A 17,354-nucleotide genomic window follows, 5' to 3' on the forward strand; every position below is an offset into this window, starting at 1 on the left:
TCTCATCAAATACAACAGGGTTCTGTTTAATGCAGTCAATGTAACTGAAGGCTACATCCTCTTAAGTACCATCAAGGAGCTGCATTATCAGCCGACTTATGTTCTTATTGTGGCCATCCTTCCATTTCAGATGACACGGGGGATTTTGCAAGTCAAGTTAATTGAGTAAAGTAGGATATGGGTTTTTCTCAGGTTGTCCTTACACAGGATAGCATACATAGTCAAGACCTCACTTAAGCTGGATGAAAAGTTATTGCATTTGAGAGAAAATTATATGCTCTCAAACTGTATGCTGTTGTAGTGATTTCCTTGAGACATGCAAAAATGCACTAGGTATTCATTTTGACTGAGCTCACTGTATAACTTCATTTTTAAAAACAAGAGTAAAAACCAGACAAACACATCAGTATAACCACAGTATTTTCCTTTAGTTTTAGTTCACTGCAGATTTTCTTGAGAGACAAAGTTTGTCTTTATGAAGAGTGCTAAAATAAGCAAATCCTTCCCTTCTGCTCTCATAATATTGGAAAAAATCTTTTATAATCTTTAAATATTTTTCTAGTTCGACGTAAATCTTAAAATGAAGCTCACTCAGGCATGGAATAAAATTTGAATCATGCCTTTATTTGCTGCTGAAAATTGCCTTTAGATTTCTGTTTATGTTAAAGGAAATATGTCCCCCTCCACATACCACCACCACTGATATTTATCAAAAAAAGAAATTGAATAACTGATATAAAATATTCCAGAATAGAGTCTGTACAGTTTTGTGGTCTTCTCATTATTTTTCCTGAGGCTTTTGTGTGCTCTTACTTCCAGTGTCTGGTGAATATTTCTGGAATATTCTTTAACTTTTTTTGAAAAATTAGAATTTTCCTATAAAACTTGAAGGAGATCAAATAGGGAAAAAATTTCTCCTCCTTACAATGTTTTTTTTTCTCAAAATAAGAATTTAATACACCTCTAAGAAGCCCCATATTAAATTCGATGCAGCAGACATTTCTTCACTGAGCACCTACTGTGTGTATTCCTCTCATTCCTCCCATCCACCCTGGTCAGTCTCATCTACTTTATTCTGATGACCTTTTCATGTGTCTGGTTCTAGCCTCTCTCCTTATCCCAGATAAGTATATCTAACTTGTCTCATGTTACCTGCTGACCTCAAGTTCAATAACCCTAAAACTGGGGAGTAGCATTTGAACTAGGTCTTGAGTATGATTTTGGTGGGGGTTGGGATGTGAGAGTGGAGTGTAGGCAAAGCATTCTACACTAGAAGAAAACAATTCAGAGGTGGTAAAATATCTGGCAGGATGATCTCTACTGTCCCTTGCAGTTCTGTAACATTTTACATGCTGTTTATTTTTAATTGTGGTAAAATATGCATTCCAAAATTTACCATTTTAACCATTTTAAGTGTACAGTTCTATGGCATGAAGTGCATTCAAGTTGTTGTGCAAACATCACCACCATCCTCCATGTCCAGAACATTTTCATCTTCCTCAGCTGAAACTCTGTGCTTGTTAAATTCTAACTCTCCATTCCCTCCTTACCACAGTCCTTAGTAACCACCATTCTACTTTCTGTCTTCATGAAATTCTCTGCTCTAGGTTAGTCATATAAGCAGAACCATACAACATTTGTCCTTTGGGGACTGGCTTATTTTACTTATGCATGCTGGTTTATGTGGTCAATGTTATGATTGACTATTGGATTCATAGACCAGCTCATGTAATTCAACATGTACTTGATATATAGTACAATAATGATGTCTCAAATACATGTGATCGGTATTTTAAATGGTTTTCTTTTTCTACGCACAAATGAATTCCAGGTTCCACAGTAGCGTTTCTCCCCATTTTGGCCAAGTATCTGCTTCAGCAGCAAACAGTGGAACTCAAAGGGCCTCATGGGCTGAGAGTATTTGCAGACACCAGTAGTTTGATAACACAAGGCTCCAACTTCTCCCCAGTAAATAGTACAACTCTAGAGCACTTATTCTCTAGGCGTTCTTAGTTTTGTAACAGAGAGCTATTTCCTAACCCTGAACTGACCACCCCACATTGAGGGTTGGGACTTAAACCTACTCCCCCAACCCATTGTTAAAAAGTGTGGATCATTTTATAAGAAGAGAAGTGGAGTTTTTTTCCTTCAGGGACTTCCTATGCTTAAATGTGCTGGATGTATGGCTTTTTTGGAATGGTAAACTAGTGTGTAGATATCATCTTAGCCTTTTACGTTATTTAAAAGCAAACCAAACATACTTGCATTCTCCAGCACAAATATGTTCTAACAGAAATCAAAAGTAGAAGTTGTAATGCCCCAGAAGAATATAAACATAGGATCTAAGTTTTTTGGGTTTGTTTGGGAGTGGTGTTTTCGCTGAGACCTGCTGTGGATGAGGAACCAGTAAGAAAAACCTCTGTGGGTTCAGCTTCTTTGAGCAGGGAGGAGCCCCACCGGCTCACCATTCCTGCCTATGCCCACTCAACCTTGCTTCCATCCCCATGCCTGTCTTGCAGTCTTTGAACACCCAGACTTATGGCCATCCTCCCGTGAGGCTTTTCTCTAGACAAGAGATTAGAAGGAAGCAGCCAGAAGAGCTATTAAGGCAGCTCTGGTTCCCTGTCAGCCTCAGAAGAGTCTTAGTTCCTCTGAAAAGCCTGTCTGCTAGAAGGAAGCCTTTTCATAGCAGAAAGTTGCTTAGTCAGAACTTTAATAACATTTTAAACTTTCTATGAATACTTTTCAGTGAAGAATAGACAGCTGGTAAGGTTCTGTTTTGAATTAGTACCTAAAAAAGAACACACACTGTTTTGAACTTGGAAAATTGGTACTTTCAGTCATGCAGAACTGCAAAACAGATAAACATGTTTGATAAGATCTTTTTATTTTTCTTTTATATGTCAGGTGAATGGGAAGGGTTCTAAAATCCTAAGGTAGAATATACTTCTTACTAAAAACAAACATGGGGCAAGAGAAAAAACTCTCAGGCTGTATATACAAGCATCGTGAGAAAACCCTTTTTCATCTCTTGAAAAAAAGTACAGAGACACATCCAGTTCACAGTGCTCAGGTCCTGAGTGCCTAACTTCTCTACTTAAAACCCAGTTGCATAAACTACTCCTGCAACTCCTGTGCCCTCCCTACAATTATGGGGATTTATTTCCTCTCTTCCCCACTGTTGACAGTACTGCTAGCAAAGTCCCTCAGCTGTCTTTCCTCAGTTCACGCTGGCCCACTGGGACAAGAGAATGAACGTCAAGACTGGCCGGAGGACACACTGTCCTTTCTCTTACACATCTTACATTGGTGTCAACATCAAGAAAGAAAGGAGGAATCCTTTCATCTTAATTTAACCAAGCTCTCCCCACCTAGTCCCTAAACCCTAGGCTACATCCCATTACCTACACTACACTGTCACCTAAACACTCCCCACCAGGTTACTGGAGTCCATTCTCTGCCTTGATACAGTCCCAGCCTCATAGAGACTCTTGGAAATTTTGAATGGAACTCCTGAGTACTTTCTGGCGATTTTAGAGTTTGAGGGCTCCCAGCAGTTGCTTGAGAATCTTCATCCCAAAGCAGGGGCTGTAAACTTGAGAAATGAGTTCCTGGTATCCCAACTTGAAGCACCACACTGAATATATTTTCCCCCTAGAAACATTAGTACGGTGTAAATTGTGGTTAGTTTTTCTGGTACTCTTCATGCATCCTATGGATACCATTGCATTAAACTGCCTTTTGTGGGGGACTACCCCAGGAACCTACACATTACTTTTATGGGAAAATGATTGCTTTCCAAATTCCAAACATCTTACTTAAAAATGGACTTATGTAACAAAGTCCATTCACAGCTTGGCTACTTGCCAGTGTAGTAAAACCAACCATTCCACTTCTGGTCAACTCTGGACCCACAAAAATCCAGAAAACACCACTCATGAAATGGTACAGAGAGAGAGGTGTCCCTAGTATCATTGAAAGAAAAAAGATTTAATGGTTATTTCCATTTTTATCTGCTAGAACTGAATGATGTGTATGTGTGTATACGTGTTTTGGAATTCATATACATGTACTTCCCTCATGAGCCCCATTTCCTATTGTTGAACATACAGTGAAGTTAACACTACCTGGAGTAGTCATATGCTTTTCAAGCTACACACTCCTTTCCTGTTATCTGTTTGCCTTGGATGGCATGGGATGACATATTCTTTCTAAGTTCCATATGTGTACCAAAAATGCCCATTAATTATGGCTAATGAAAGTTTTAAAGTACGTTAAAACAAAAGCCAAAAACTGAAATAAGGCAAAATATCCATTGTCCTCAATGGCACACTGTCCCATTGGACACACTGGGATTCACCCGGAAGCCCCATTCAAACTTTCTACAAATCTCTGTTTACCACCTCATTCTTTAATGCAACTATCTTTTCCTTACAATATTATCATTCAAAATAATAGTGTAACGCTATGGGATTTTTCTGGGTTTTATAAAAATTGCTAATAGTTCAGTGATAAACAATAATTTGTTATTTATTTAGCTGTATCATAGGCTAAATAGGTTTGAAGGAGAGTCAAGCCTCAGAACTTCACTTTAATTTGTAATGTTCAATGAAAGAATATATTCTGGGTTCCAAACAACTAGTTTCAAACCTATATTTTAGAACTACGACATTAGTATGTCAGATTTAACATTTATGCTAATATGTTATTTGGCTCAGGTTTGTAATTATTAAATTATTTCATGGCTCTTCCAGGGTTCAAAATTATGGATAATAATGGAATACCTCGGTGGTGGTTCAGCACTGGATCTTGTAAGTATTTTTAAAGAATTATACACACACATGCGTGCATACCCACACATCCATACTTTCTTTTAATTGGAATAAGAAAACTTTTGGGCAAACTAAGTGGTTGCTTTAGTTAACATGTTTAAGTTAAACTCTTTCTTCAGAGCCACTACCTTTATGTACATTCAGCTGTATTGCAGGATTGAGCATGTTGCTGACATTCTTAGAGTATTTAAGAAATGCAAATAGCCTAATAAAATAAAGGTCCCCAAATTAGGAATGAGTATGTGACAATTGCTGTCAGTTCAGAGTTTGACATTGCAAACTTATCCCTGAAAAGACTGAGTGTTCTTAGATTTTTCAAATATATAATTCAGAGAACCATCACTAAAAGTGGTTCTTGGGTTCTGGCCAAGTAGGCCTACGAACCCAGTCCTCTGCACAGTTCTCTCTGCCCCTCTATAGGTGATTTGGAAATGTGATGGCATTTTTGGTTTTCACAATGACTTGGAAGTGCTACAGCCATTTTAGTGGGCAGAGATTAAGAGGCTAAAAATCCTGCAGTGTGCAGGGAAAGTCCAACCCAGTGAAGATGGTTCACACACAAAGTGCCCTTGACAAACACTGGTTATTTTCCCAAAGTTAATGTGATTCTCTCAATGTTGTCTTTTTTCCCCTTTAAAATCTTTATTAATATGACATTGTATTTAAAATTCACTATGAATTACTAGCAGCAACTTTGTGTAGTAGACTGACCATGGGCCTGGCCTCTGGGAACTTGAGGTTGTAGAGCTGACTCTCTTCATAACTAAATCTGTGACTATGAACCAGACATGCATTCCTCGGACTTGGAGAGCCTATAAAGCAGAGAAGTTGCACTAAGTGATTTCTAAATCTCTTCCATCTTTAATTGTATGACATATTTTATTAGCATGTTTCTGCTTTTGAAATTGTAGCATATGCTATTTCTATAAATAAAGTGTTTTGATTATTATGATCATCAAGTAATATTTTAATTCTTATTTTTTTTAAGTGGCGGTAAATTTTCCTAACTGGAAGTGATTAAATATTTTTAAAAGGCTTTCATCCTGACTGTTCAGTGACTCCAGAGTTTCAAATAATCCATGAACAGAAATGACCATAAGAGATTTTCTTTCCTTTGGATAGAACCATACTTAAGCCATTCAAAAGAAATGGTAATTAAGCTTGAAGGAGAGCCTCATCTCTTCTAGGAATTCATCTCAGTTTAATCAGTTGCTGAGTTAGGTAATCCTTCTTTGTGTTTTATCTAATTCTTACGTCCTAAAGCTTGAGTTCATTTTTTCTTTCTCTCTTCTCTGTAGTGAGAGAACACAACTGGTATTTCTTTGTATAATAATCCTTCATGGATATGGTGTCAGATCTCATTCTCCTCTTGAAGTTAAATGATCTCATTTCTATTTGTCTTGTCACATAGTTTTATTACACAATAGTTTTTTCATTAGCTCTACAAGAAGCTTTGCAATTGCTCCATGATCCTCCTTCCACTTTTAAATATTAAAAGCCGGTTCCAAATTTATCACAGTTACCTTATCTGGTCCCCTAATGTGCTCACCTTGTCTCTTCCCTGTTTTATAGGCATTGAGAAAGCTAGTCCACTACTTTCATCAGGATCACTGACAGCGATGTGAAGCAATGGACACTAGCCCAACCCAAACTAACACAATATGTATCCCCCAGTAGTAGTTAGTCAGTTTTATGAACTCTCTGAATAAAATAATTGTGAGATCTTAATCTCATCCTGCCATTCAGATATACTAGAGGCAACTTTGTACAGTAGAATGACCACTGCCTAATAGAACAAATACCAATTAGCATAAATTCAATGAACTTAAAATGTTCTTAGCCCTGTAGTGGCTAAAAAATCAAGAGACCTAGGCCCTAGTCCTGGTTCTGCCATTGACTAGCTGGCTAATAGTAGGCAAGCTATTTAAGCCTATGCCTTAATTTCCTCAAATGTTAAAAGAAGAAGCTAAATTAATAAGCTCTCTAGGTTTGTTTCTCTAGCTCTAAAATTCAATAATATTGTGGTTTAATTATAAACCTCATTTAACGGGACTTTGTAAGGAGAATGAATGACAAAATGTGCTATTTCTTCCCCATGTATAGTTCTGTGCAAGTGAATGACATCACTTGGGGAATCTAAGAAAGGCTTCAGCTTAGAGGGGGCCACTGGTAGCAGAGACAGGGGAGAACAAGAGGGATGCTGAGCAGAGAGCATTTATCAGTTCAAACTGGTGTCTGACCGATAGAATATGATCAAGACCTGTAATTTACGTTAACATTATACAGTGTAAACCTCCAGATTCCCTCCCACTCTTGAAGAAAAATTTAGTTGTATGTGAATAGACTTTGAGCATACTTTATGTTGTTTCATTGAATCTATTATACCTCACTTCTTTCCAATAAGAATTGCAGTGGTTTACAACAAAAACATGTAATGTCAGTAGAATAAAACATGAGCACCAAGGAGAAAAGTTGGAAACAATACGCTAACTGTAAGAGAAGGCATAACATAACATGCTGCATTAGAGACTAGCTGGAAGTCAGAGGAGTGTGGCAAAGCCCACAAGTATACAGTCTTTGAAAGAGAGTATGTCCCTCTCTTGCCTATCCTCAACTGACAGCAGCGGCAAATCACCCAAAGCCAGCAGACTGCCTTGGAGACAGAGGTATTAGCTATTAGACACATGGCAGAGTCTTCAGTCATAGGAGAGAAGTTCAGTTATGCACTTCAAGGACAGTGGGCCGAGACCTTGGCATTCCCTCTCCCAAAGTTGCACTGGAGATAAAAAAAGAATCTATTCCATCTACTTTACTACCTTCCTTTTCTTTTCCAAGTCCTTTCTTTCTCCTTTTCTAACCATTATCAACATGGCTGAGGAAACATTTTAACCACAAGGTTTGTCAAAGTTTTCTGTCTGATAATGAACAAGAAAACCCCAACTGTACCACCACCCCCATTCCTATTTCCCTGACATGGAGTCTCCCCCTCCCATCCTTCTCCAGTACCTACTCAATTACGATTTTACTTCCACTGAATTTTAAACTGGACCTAAATATGCCAGACAAGCTAATGGCCTTTAGGATCCCCTTTTCACTTATTTTTACTTAAATATGTATTTTTAAATTCTGTATTAGGTAATCCACTGGCTTATCCGGCCATTTTAGAACTGCTTCAGAATGAAAGCCAGTACCCCTTATGTGGATCATGCCCAATTTCTTAAGTAACTCAGGGTATATCTCCTCTGCCCTGTCAACATTTTATGGTCAGTAATACTAAGGACTCATCTTGAGTAGTATGACATTTATCTTCCAGTTATTTGGTAGTACCTCAGAATTTCACTGCCAGCGATCAATCAGATAATATGCCATTTTCACCTTTTGTCACTCCTATTTAAATAGATACTTTTGGAGTGGAAGCAATAGATTTGAAAGTAAATGGATAATGTTACCTAGAAAAGGCACCTTTTGAACTATGGACATCCTTGGAGTATATACTGTATAATCAGACCATAGTTAATATTAAATGGTGAGACTGAAGTATGGGTTCTATTTTAAGCTGTTGCACTTCAATATGAAAGTGCCCTTTATTCAGAAGAAATATGGCATTCATGAAGATGAAATACACAAGGTGCCAAAGAGCTGTGAATCCCTCCCAGTGTGAGGCGGAGTGGGCAAAATGTTTGATTTGTACCACTTCTTCCCTCCTTCCAGCAAACAGAACTCTACCTCAGCTCTGACTGTAGATTCCCACCCTTTCCTGTAATAATACTGTACAGTCCACTGTTTGTGCTTTATGAGGTACCAGAATTTAAAAATAACCATTTATTTTAAAGAGGGATTTTCAGATATTCCATTACAGCTTCTCCTGAAATTTAATCATTGCTTTCCTTGTATTCCAGCTGGAACTACGGCTTTGGTATGGGGATGGGGAAAGAAAGGGAAGTCGGTTATATTTATTTGAAAAAACTATATCCCTCCATGATTTGATAAATTTTTTTTTTACAGTGAAAGCCTGGATAGTTTAATTATTATATTCCTGGCTAAATTTTAGACATAAGTCTCAAAAAGGCTCTATGTTTTACAATGTTACTGCAATAAATACCTAAACGCCAAGAACTGTGCTATAACTGTCCTGTATGATCAGATTGGGTTGCTGTGGAAATCTTATGGACTGTCAGTCTAAAAATCAGTTTAGTGTAAATATTGAATGACTCTTAAACAGCACATGCTAAGATTTAAGTAGCTGATTTCTTTTTTCCCATCTGAAACAGAGAAAGCTAGGTCTGTCATTATTGGAGCATACTTCTTAACCTTTGGTGTAAGTATTTACACATCTCAGGATTTGGAGCTAGTGTATAGGTAACTCCATATTATCTTTTGAGATTAAACCTAATCATTAAAAAACCCTTTCAAGTCCTTGGACTTAACTTTTTTCCCTTCTTGTCTCACCTTTTCAATTTTTTCTCATTTGTTTATACTGATTTAATAAGCAGAACTGCATCATATATCTAAACAATTCCCTTATTTCAAAGATAATGTCAACTGAACATTATTGTTCCAAACTTTTATACATGTATACACGTGTGTTTTCCCCCTAAGCTGCGAGCTGGTCCATTCGATGAGTTTCAGATTGCCACCATGCTAAAGGAAATCTTGAAAGGTCTGGACTATCTGCATTCAGAAAAGAAAATTCACCGAGACATAAAAGGTATACAAAAGTCTGTTACGAACTGAAAAAATATATGCATTCTGAGGAAGCTGAGTTTTTTTTTTCCATTGCTCTTTTCATCCTAGCTGCCAATGTCTTGCTCTCAGAACAAGGAGATGTTAAACTTGCTGACTTTGGAGTTGCTGGCCAGCTGACAGACACACAAATTAAAAGAAATACCTTTGTGGGAACACCATTTTGGATGGCTCCCGAAGTTATTCAGCAGTCGGCTTATGACTCAAAAGTAAAGTGCTACCTGTACAAACTGCCTTGTTTTTAATAATAAGTTTTATGTAGTATACTATCCTATTTCATAAACTGCCTTCATTTTCTTTCCTTTTAAAGTTCTAAATTTCTAAAGTATTTCCTTTTAAAGTGTTTCCTTCTGAAGTATTTCAATGGTGTCAAACATTACAGCTAAATCATAAGTTCCCTTGATGCTGGTAATATTTGGACCCTATTCCCTTCAATGGCTCTCCAACCCACTTGGAATAAAATCCAAAGTCCATACTACCACATGCATAGCTGACTATTATCTGGCCTTTGTCTGCCTCTCTAGCCTCATCTCCTGTCACATTCCTCTATATTCTATCTGCTTCAGTGGCCTCATTGCTTTTCTACAAATATGGCAAGTACACTGGTCTCAGGACCTTTGCACCTGCCCTTACCTCTATCTCAAATAACTTTCCTCCCAGTCAGGTCTCTGCTTACACATTACTTAAACATGGCTAATTTTCCCTAGCCATTCTGTATAAATTTGCAGCCCCTTTGAAACATCATCCATTATCTCTTACCCTGATGTATTATTTTCTTTACAGAACTTAGCACCATCTGACATGATGTTATTTATTTGTCTGTCTCTTCTACTAGAACACAAGCCCCTTGAAAGCAGGGATTTTTGGTCTGGTTTATTCACCACTTGAATCCTCAGTATCTACAGTGTGGTGCCTGGCACAAAGTAGGGAAGTTGATAGTTTTTTAAACTAAAAGGACCTTATTAATAAAAATGTATTAACATTGCATTTCTTGAAACACTTTAATATTGTATGACCATTAGATTCCACAGGCTATTTTGTGACAGTGTGTTGGAATGGAGTGAATGGAGTTTCAAGGTAATGTTTTTTTCCCTCTCCTAACCGTAGGCTGATATTTGGTCATTGGGAATTACTGCTATTGAGCTAGCCAAGGGAGAGCCGCCCAATTCCGACATGCATCCAATGAGAGTTCTATTCCTTATTCCAAAAAACAGCCCTCCAAGTCTTGTCGGAGACTTTACTAAGTCCTTTAAGGAGTTTGTCGATGCTTGCCTGAACAAAGATCCATCATTTGTGAGTACATGTTGCTATTACTATAATTTGTTTTCTATTAGTAGGTCTACACAGAGCAAATGTGTGTTTTCTTCTCCATTGAGGAATACAATGCTTGCGAAAATTGTCTAAGATCTATCCAGGAACCTGGTTCTTCCCTCTATATTATTAATTCTTTTTGCTTCTTAAGATACTTCGTTCCTTTGCTCCTTCCCCTGCACCTTTGTCTCTTTTTCATGGTCCCTAGCTTCTTCCTTATTTTATTGATAATTTCCTATTTCCAAGGGAAAGACATTTGAGAAATAAAGTTCATGTTGTACGATGTCATTATTGACGTATATATGCAACGAGTCACAGTGATTTTTATTCAAGTGTTTTCTTTTTTTATGAGAAGTTCTGTTTGTGTTTCATTACTTTTAAATTTAATGTTTAGAAATTCCAGCATGAACTTGTACACTTTTCCTCAAGTCTAGTGAACTCCACTTACTTACCTGGCAAATTTGATTACAGCTGTTCTACTGTTTTTAAAATAAAGCAGCCTGGTGACTTCTAGAAACTAGAACTATACAAGAAGTAAGTTTGATGTAACTCTTTTTAAGCTGATAATGAATACTCTGATATTCATAAAATCCTTGGGGGCAAATATCCCTCCAGCGCTTGGTGTTTGTATTTAGTTGCCACACAGATTAATGTGCGATGGAGAACGGATCAATCTGGGTATCACACATTGTGTGCAGGTCATAACAAAGTTACAGCCTTGTGCGTTTTCATCCTTTTTTTTTTAACTTACACTCAATGAAAGTATTTTAAAGCACTATTTTGAAATGTTTCCAATTTTTTATTTCCAAAATCCTGCTGTGTGTTTCTCTGCTTTTGAGAAGGCCCCACTTTTGCTGGCAGTTAGGTCACGTTTTGCCCAGTGGATTTTAACAAATTGGTACCAAACCAGTGAAATTTAATTTGGTTGGCTTGAGCCACTTCAAAAATGGAATAAGCTGTTATCCTATAGCATCTTAGTTGTCTTCATGTCTACAGATATACTTGTACACCTTTCATCTTACTAATTGCCATGTTTTCTTCTCACCCTTTGCAATCATAAAGACCCTAGAACTAGTCATACATCATTTGTTTCCCTTAGCGTCCTACAGCTAAAGAACTTCTGAAACATAAATTCATTGTAAAAAATTCAAAGAAGACTTCTTATCTGACTGAACTAATAGATCGATTCAAGAGATGGAAGGCAGAAGGACACAGTGATGATGAATCTGATTCTGAGGGCTCTGATTCGTAAGTACCAATTAATATTTACGTAGGTGGCTAGTTTTAATATTACATATCTTTTAACTATGATCCAGTGTGCTCTTTCTAGCAAAAATATAAACCGTGTTCTAAAGTTTCGCTTTAGAAACTGTGAAAATCTTTTAAAACCAGTCTACGGAGTACAGTGAATTTGGAAACATGTTTTAAATCTTCGAAGGGAATCGCTCTAGTTTCAGATGGTCTTGGTCTAACCCCTAGTGGATAGTTGAGTATATTACAAAATTTTGCAACAAGATTCAATTATATGTGTTTTACTAGTTTCCCAAAGTGATGAGGGTCCACGTCTTCTTATACTTTGGTGGCAACCTCTGAAGAACTGACCTCCAGACCCTTCCCACCTCTTGGCCATGTACCAAACTGTAATCAGACTGGTACATTTAAATATTCATTAGTATATGATTTGTGCCCTCAAAGTGTTGCACCCCTTTTAACTGCAGCATTTACATTAATGAACATTTTAGCCTCTAATTCCATAATTTAGACTAGAAAAATGTGTAAGATAACACCAGAATTATTCCTCCACTGGCTGAATTGTCACAAAGGCAACACCAAGTTTCTTTAGATAATACCCTCAGTCCTACACTTAGGAGAAATTGCCCAACACTTGAAAGGGGTAAAACCAGGATAGCTTTTATACCCTGTTCTAACAGTTGTTGGCCTTATCTGCCCATGCAAGTCACCCATGGAGCCTTAAAAAAAAGCTCACAAGCCAAGTTGTAAGAGCTGCTGATATGGTCAGTGGGGAGGCACAGAAGCAGGGCTTTATAGATGCTAAGAGGTCTCCACATGTGATTCTGATGCACATTTAGAATTGAGAACCACTGCCACTCTTCAGTAAAATGTAGTATCTACTGGAAGCTGAGACCAATGCTTCTTTAGGCCGTGATTTTTCAGACATGGGGATAGTTCTCTCTTCAGAGTCTGGCTGCATTGATTTGGCATTTTCACCAAGCAGATTTATTTCAGAACTTACAGAAGTATCTTTGCCAATCTCTTTAGGGAATCCACCAGCCAGGAAAATAATACTCATCCCGAATGGAGCTTTACCACCGTGCGAAAGAAGCCTGATCCAAAGAAACTACAGAACGGGGCAGTAAGTACATGGGGGTAATCACTTTCTCTTGATAGACTTTTTAAGACTATGTAGTGAGATTATGATGGCCAAAAATTGTTAGAATTTAATACCCCTACATGCCTGTCTACCTCACTGGGTCCATAGTATGCTTCATTTGCCATTAGTTTTGAGCTAATTACGAAAAGGCTGCAGAAGTCATTTAAGTGGCCAGTGGTATGTTTTTCAATGCATGTTACCTGGAGATACATAAACCCAGTGGAATCATGGATATCTATTATAATCCTAGGAGAGGTCTTCTGGTTGGTGGATGGGATGCAGGCATGGAGCCTTGCCTCATATTGGGCCTTTTGGGGCGAGGATTCAAATGAGTGTGCATTTGTTCTAGAATAAGAAAAACATGGATGATTATGTTAACTTCCTGTTCTATGTTACTTGTTCAAAGGAGCAAGATCTTGTGCAAACCCTGAGCTGTTTGTCGATGATAATCACACCTGCGTTTGCTGAAGTAAGTGCAGGTTCATCAGCTTGGGCTATCTATTTTAAGAAGCAGAGTCATTTTAAATGTTATATCTATTGATCTTTCTCAGCTTAAGCAGCAGGATGAGAATAATGCGAGCAGGAATCAGGCAATTGAAGAACTCGAGAAAAGTATTGCTGTAGCTGAAGCTGCGTGTCCTGGCATCACAGATAAAATGGTGAAGAAATTAATTGAAAAATTTCAAAAGTAAGCTTGAATTGTCATTTCAAAACATTATTTTGGCATTTTCTGTTGGACGTTAATTTACGATACAATTACCTTGGTTCAGCTATTTCAGTTATTCCTACAAAGTCACTTCTTAATAGTTGTATGCTTGAAGACTGTTTTGTTTGCTGCCCATCTTAAACATTAGCTTTTGGGATTATTAACTTGAGGCATTACAAGGTAGATTTCCACTGCATGAAATGGCCTTGCTTTTTTTCCCCCTTGCCCGCTAGTAGGAGTATAGACAAAAGGTCCCGGAGCATATTCTTATTTGGGCCCTTGTAAACACCATGAGGAAAGCTTTTCCTTCATGCCTCTGCCCTCATCGCACCACAGTTCACATAGTTTCCAGGACTCAAGTTCCTAAGTTTAATTCCTTAGGTAGGATTTTAGGTAGAGGGCCTCAATAAAGACTGTGAAAGATCCTTATGTTTGACTTCCATTGCCTCTTGAACTCTCGGTTTACCTTTATTCATATTCAATAAAGTTCTTACATTTAATTGTAAAATTCTCTTTTTAATCAAGACTTTTGTATGTACATACAAACATACACCCAACTCCTTAGCTGAAGCAAATTATAAAGCAGTACTAATTTTAGCCTTCATCCCATTATGTCACTTCTCAGTGCATCTCTTTATTTCCTTGTATTTGTGATGTCACTGGATCAAGTTGGAACAACCTCTCCAGCCTATAAACTCATATTCTCATAGATCCTTCTATGTGATAAGGCCTAGTTGGACTCATAAACTAAAGCCCCTCTTAAAATCCCTTACACTTTAATGGAAAACCCTCCTCTCTTTTCCAGTTTGCAAACAAATCAATGGGAAGTTGTGAAATCAGACACAGAAGGGATTTTTGAACTTCTTCATGTTTGAATATCTACATGATGAGATTCAGTGGAAAGAATTTAGTTTGCTAAATCAGTTTCTTTACTGCAGAGTTCATACAGATGAGGAATATAAACATGTACAGTTCTGTATTTAAGTTTTTCTTGATTTTATAGGTGTTCAGAAGATGAGTCCTCTTAAGAAACTTCTTATTTTTGGCTTCTATTTTATCTGGACCCAGAGAAACCCACCAAAGCTACTTTAAGCTTAACAATGCTTATCTCATGAGCTCCATGTATGTGCCTTTTGGATCTTTGCAACATTGAAGATTGGGAAGAAGCTGTTCAACTATTTTGTGATGGTGTTTATCATTTTATATTTTAAAGAGATTCTTTTGTAATGAATAACTTTTACTACTATCATCTCACTGTATTCTAGTAAATGCTGAGATACAGTTTTGCTTTTAGGTATCATTATTACTTAAGTTACTAGGATGAATACCTTCCATGTTTTGATTTTTAGTTAACTGTACCCTCATGAAACATACAGGTCTTTCAAAGTCATCCAAAATGTTCAACACTTGTAAATCATCAAGCCTCAAAAAGCGCTTTTAAAAACACAAGCATATTCTAAAAATGATTCTTGGTGGGGGAATGGATAAAAGCCCTACCTTCTTAAAACAGAAGTTTTTTTATAAGGTCTTTGAAATGAAACCTGGAAAAGTATTGACTCTTCTAGCAAGTCGGTAGGATATTCCTGGCAGCTCAATGAGGATCACATTGGGGAGCCCTGTGTTTGAAGCATTCATAGGCAACATGTAGCAACAGAGGTACCTCTTGGTGTACAGTATTTACCTTCTCTTTTAGAAGAGATAGTTACACCCCTCATTTAACATGATTGGAAACTTTTAAAGCAATACTAATTAGCAAAGGATGGGTTTTTGGTACTACTGGAGGAATTAGTCTTCATTTTTAAAATCTTCAACTCAAATCACATATTATATCCTTGGATTTGGGGAGCTTGAGAAAGTTGATAATCGTGTGATGAAATAAATACCTGATTGACAGGTATAAATATAATTTACACCAGCATATTTTTGTCATGGTAGTAATGTCCTATGAACTATTTATATATTGTTGTTCTTCATAATCATCCAGTACGTAAAGCATCATTTGTTCATTTTTGAAAGGGTATTTAAGCATTTTCTAGCTCATATGAAAATAACCGTGACACAGAACAATTTCTGTCTGTACAAAGGTGAGTTAGACTGTACAGTTAATTTTCAGTCTTATTTATGGTACTGTTACGTGGGGAATATCTTTTTTCTTTTAAACCCAGTATATATATTATGCCTGCCTAAGTTCTGAACTGGGGCTATATTTCAGTAGTTTTAGAACTGTTGGTATTAATTAGTTTTGATAGTTTATATTTTATTGTTTGGATCTGCACAGTTTGGTTTTTGCACAAAAGTCATTTTTAGAAATCTGAGTAATTGCCAAATATTAGAAGATGTTTTTGAAGTAAACAATACACTTTTTAGTCAAAGTGGCCGTTACCTCCTTTTTTTGTAATAATACAGCCACTTGAATAAGTAAGTTGTTGTGTCATACGCTAAGAAAACTCTTTTAATTGGTGCCTATGCTATAAAAATTACTTGTAACACATTGTAATTTGGAGTACTGGTTTGGTTAATATTTTCAATGGCTATGTAGCTGAAACTCAAAGTTTATAACCTGTAGAGGCCTGGAAATAGTTTTGCAACTCATATCATAGATTAAGTGACTATTTTTGTAAAAGTAAAAGCAACAGATTTATAAATTGATTATTTGAAACTTTACAACAGAAGTGTATCATGGATTGAAATTGTATTGCTTATTCATTATAGCTATTAGTACTGTAAACTGTTTCTAGGTGAAGCATATCCCAGTGTTTTTTGGGGGGGGTTAAAAATAAATATTTAAATTTCATGGTCTTTAATGTTTGTTTTCTCAAGGCAGGTATGGACTGGCATTTGAATTATTTTAAATTATTTCTCCTTTGCCCTTTATTGCTGGAACTTTAGCACCAGTGTTTCCATTAGAAACTGGAAGATACTCTTTACATTTTATTAAGCATTGACTATAGCTGTATGCCTATAGTGAACATCTGTCCTGATTTCTGCCTCTTGTCCTGACAGAAGCATTAATAGAGTCCTCTTTCACTCAAAAATGTCCTAGGTTGGGCAATAAATTATATGGTCACCCCAATTATAGTTTTATTAGGGAATTTTATACAGATTTGAACCCTATAGTTCTTTGAGGAAAACAAATTTCACTAAGACTTCTAGAAATTAAGTCTAAAAGTATTTGAGTCTTTCTTAGACAATATGTCAAAGATGAAATTATAGCTTTGAGGATATATAGGATTAACATATAGATGATCAGACTTCAACATACTTTTATTATTAAATAGCTGTTCTAGACTTGTGAGTTACTGCATACGATTCCAAGAGCAGGAAGGAAAGTGCTAGAACATGGGAAAGGGGTCGAGTGCTGTCTATTAAA

The 17,354-nt window shown here is 36.9% G+C and overlaps 1 protein-coding gene across 1 annotated transcript in view; it reads left to right on the forward strand.

Annotated features, from left to right (window-relative positions):
- Positions 1 to 16,783, forward strand: part of STK26 (serine/threonine kinase 26) — a 50,883-nt gene extending 34,100 nt beyond the window's left edge. Inside the window, exons 4-12 of the mRNA XM_057495435.1 lie at positions 4,755 to 4,811; positions 9,432 to 9,540; positions 9,627 to 9,784; positions 10,683 to 10,868; positions 11,986 to 12,134; positions 13,167 to 13,260; positions 13,685 to 13,747; positions 13,830 to 13,966; positions 14,988 to 16,783. Coding sequence (XP_057351418.1) covers positions 4,755 to 4,811; positions 9,432 to 9,540; positions 9,627 to 9,784; positions 10,683 to 10,868; positions 11,986 to 12,134; positions 13,167 to 13,260; positions 13,685 to 13,747; positions 13,830 to 13,966; positions 14,988 to 15,012 — 978 coding nt within the window. The 3' untranslated portion in view covers positions 15,013 to 16,783. The remainder of the gene's footprint in view (positions 1 to 4,754; positions 4,812 to 9,431; positions 9,541 to 9,626; positions 9,785 to 10,682; positions 10,869 to 11,985; positions 12,135 to 13,166; positions 13,261 to 13,684; positions 13,748 to 13,829; positions 13,967 to 14,987) is intronic.
- The last annotated feature ends 571 nt before the right edge of the window (positions 16,784 to 17,354 follow it).

Source organism: Manis pentadactyla, chromosome X (assembly GCF_030020395.1).
Source record: "Manis pentadactyla isolate mManPen7 chromosome X, mManPen7.hap1, whole genome shotgun sequence".
NCBI classification, from domain to species: Eukaryota; Metazoa; Chordata; class Mammalia; order Pholidota; family Manidae; genus Manis; species Manis pentadactyla.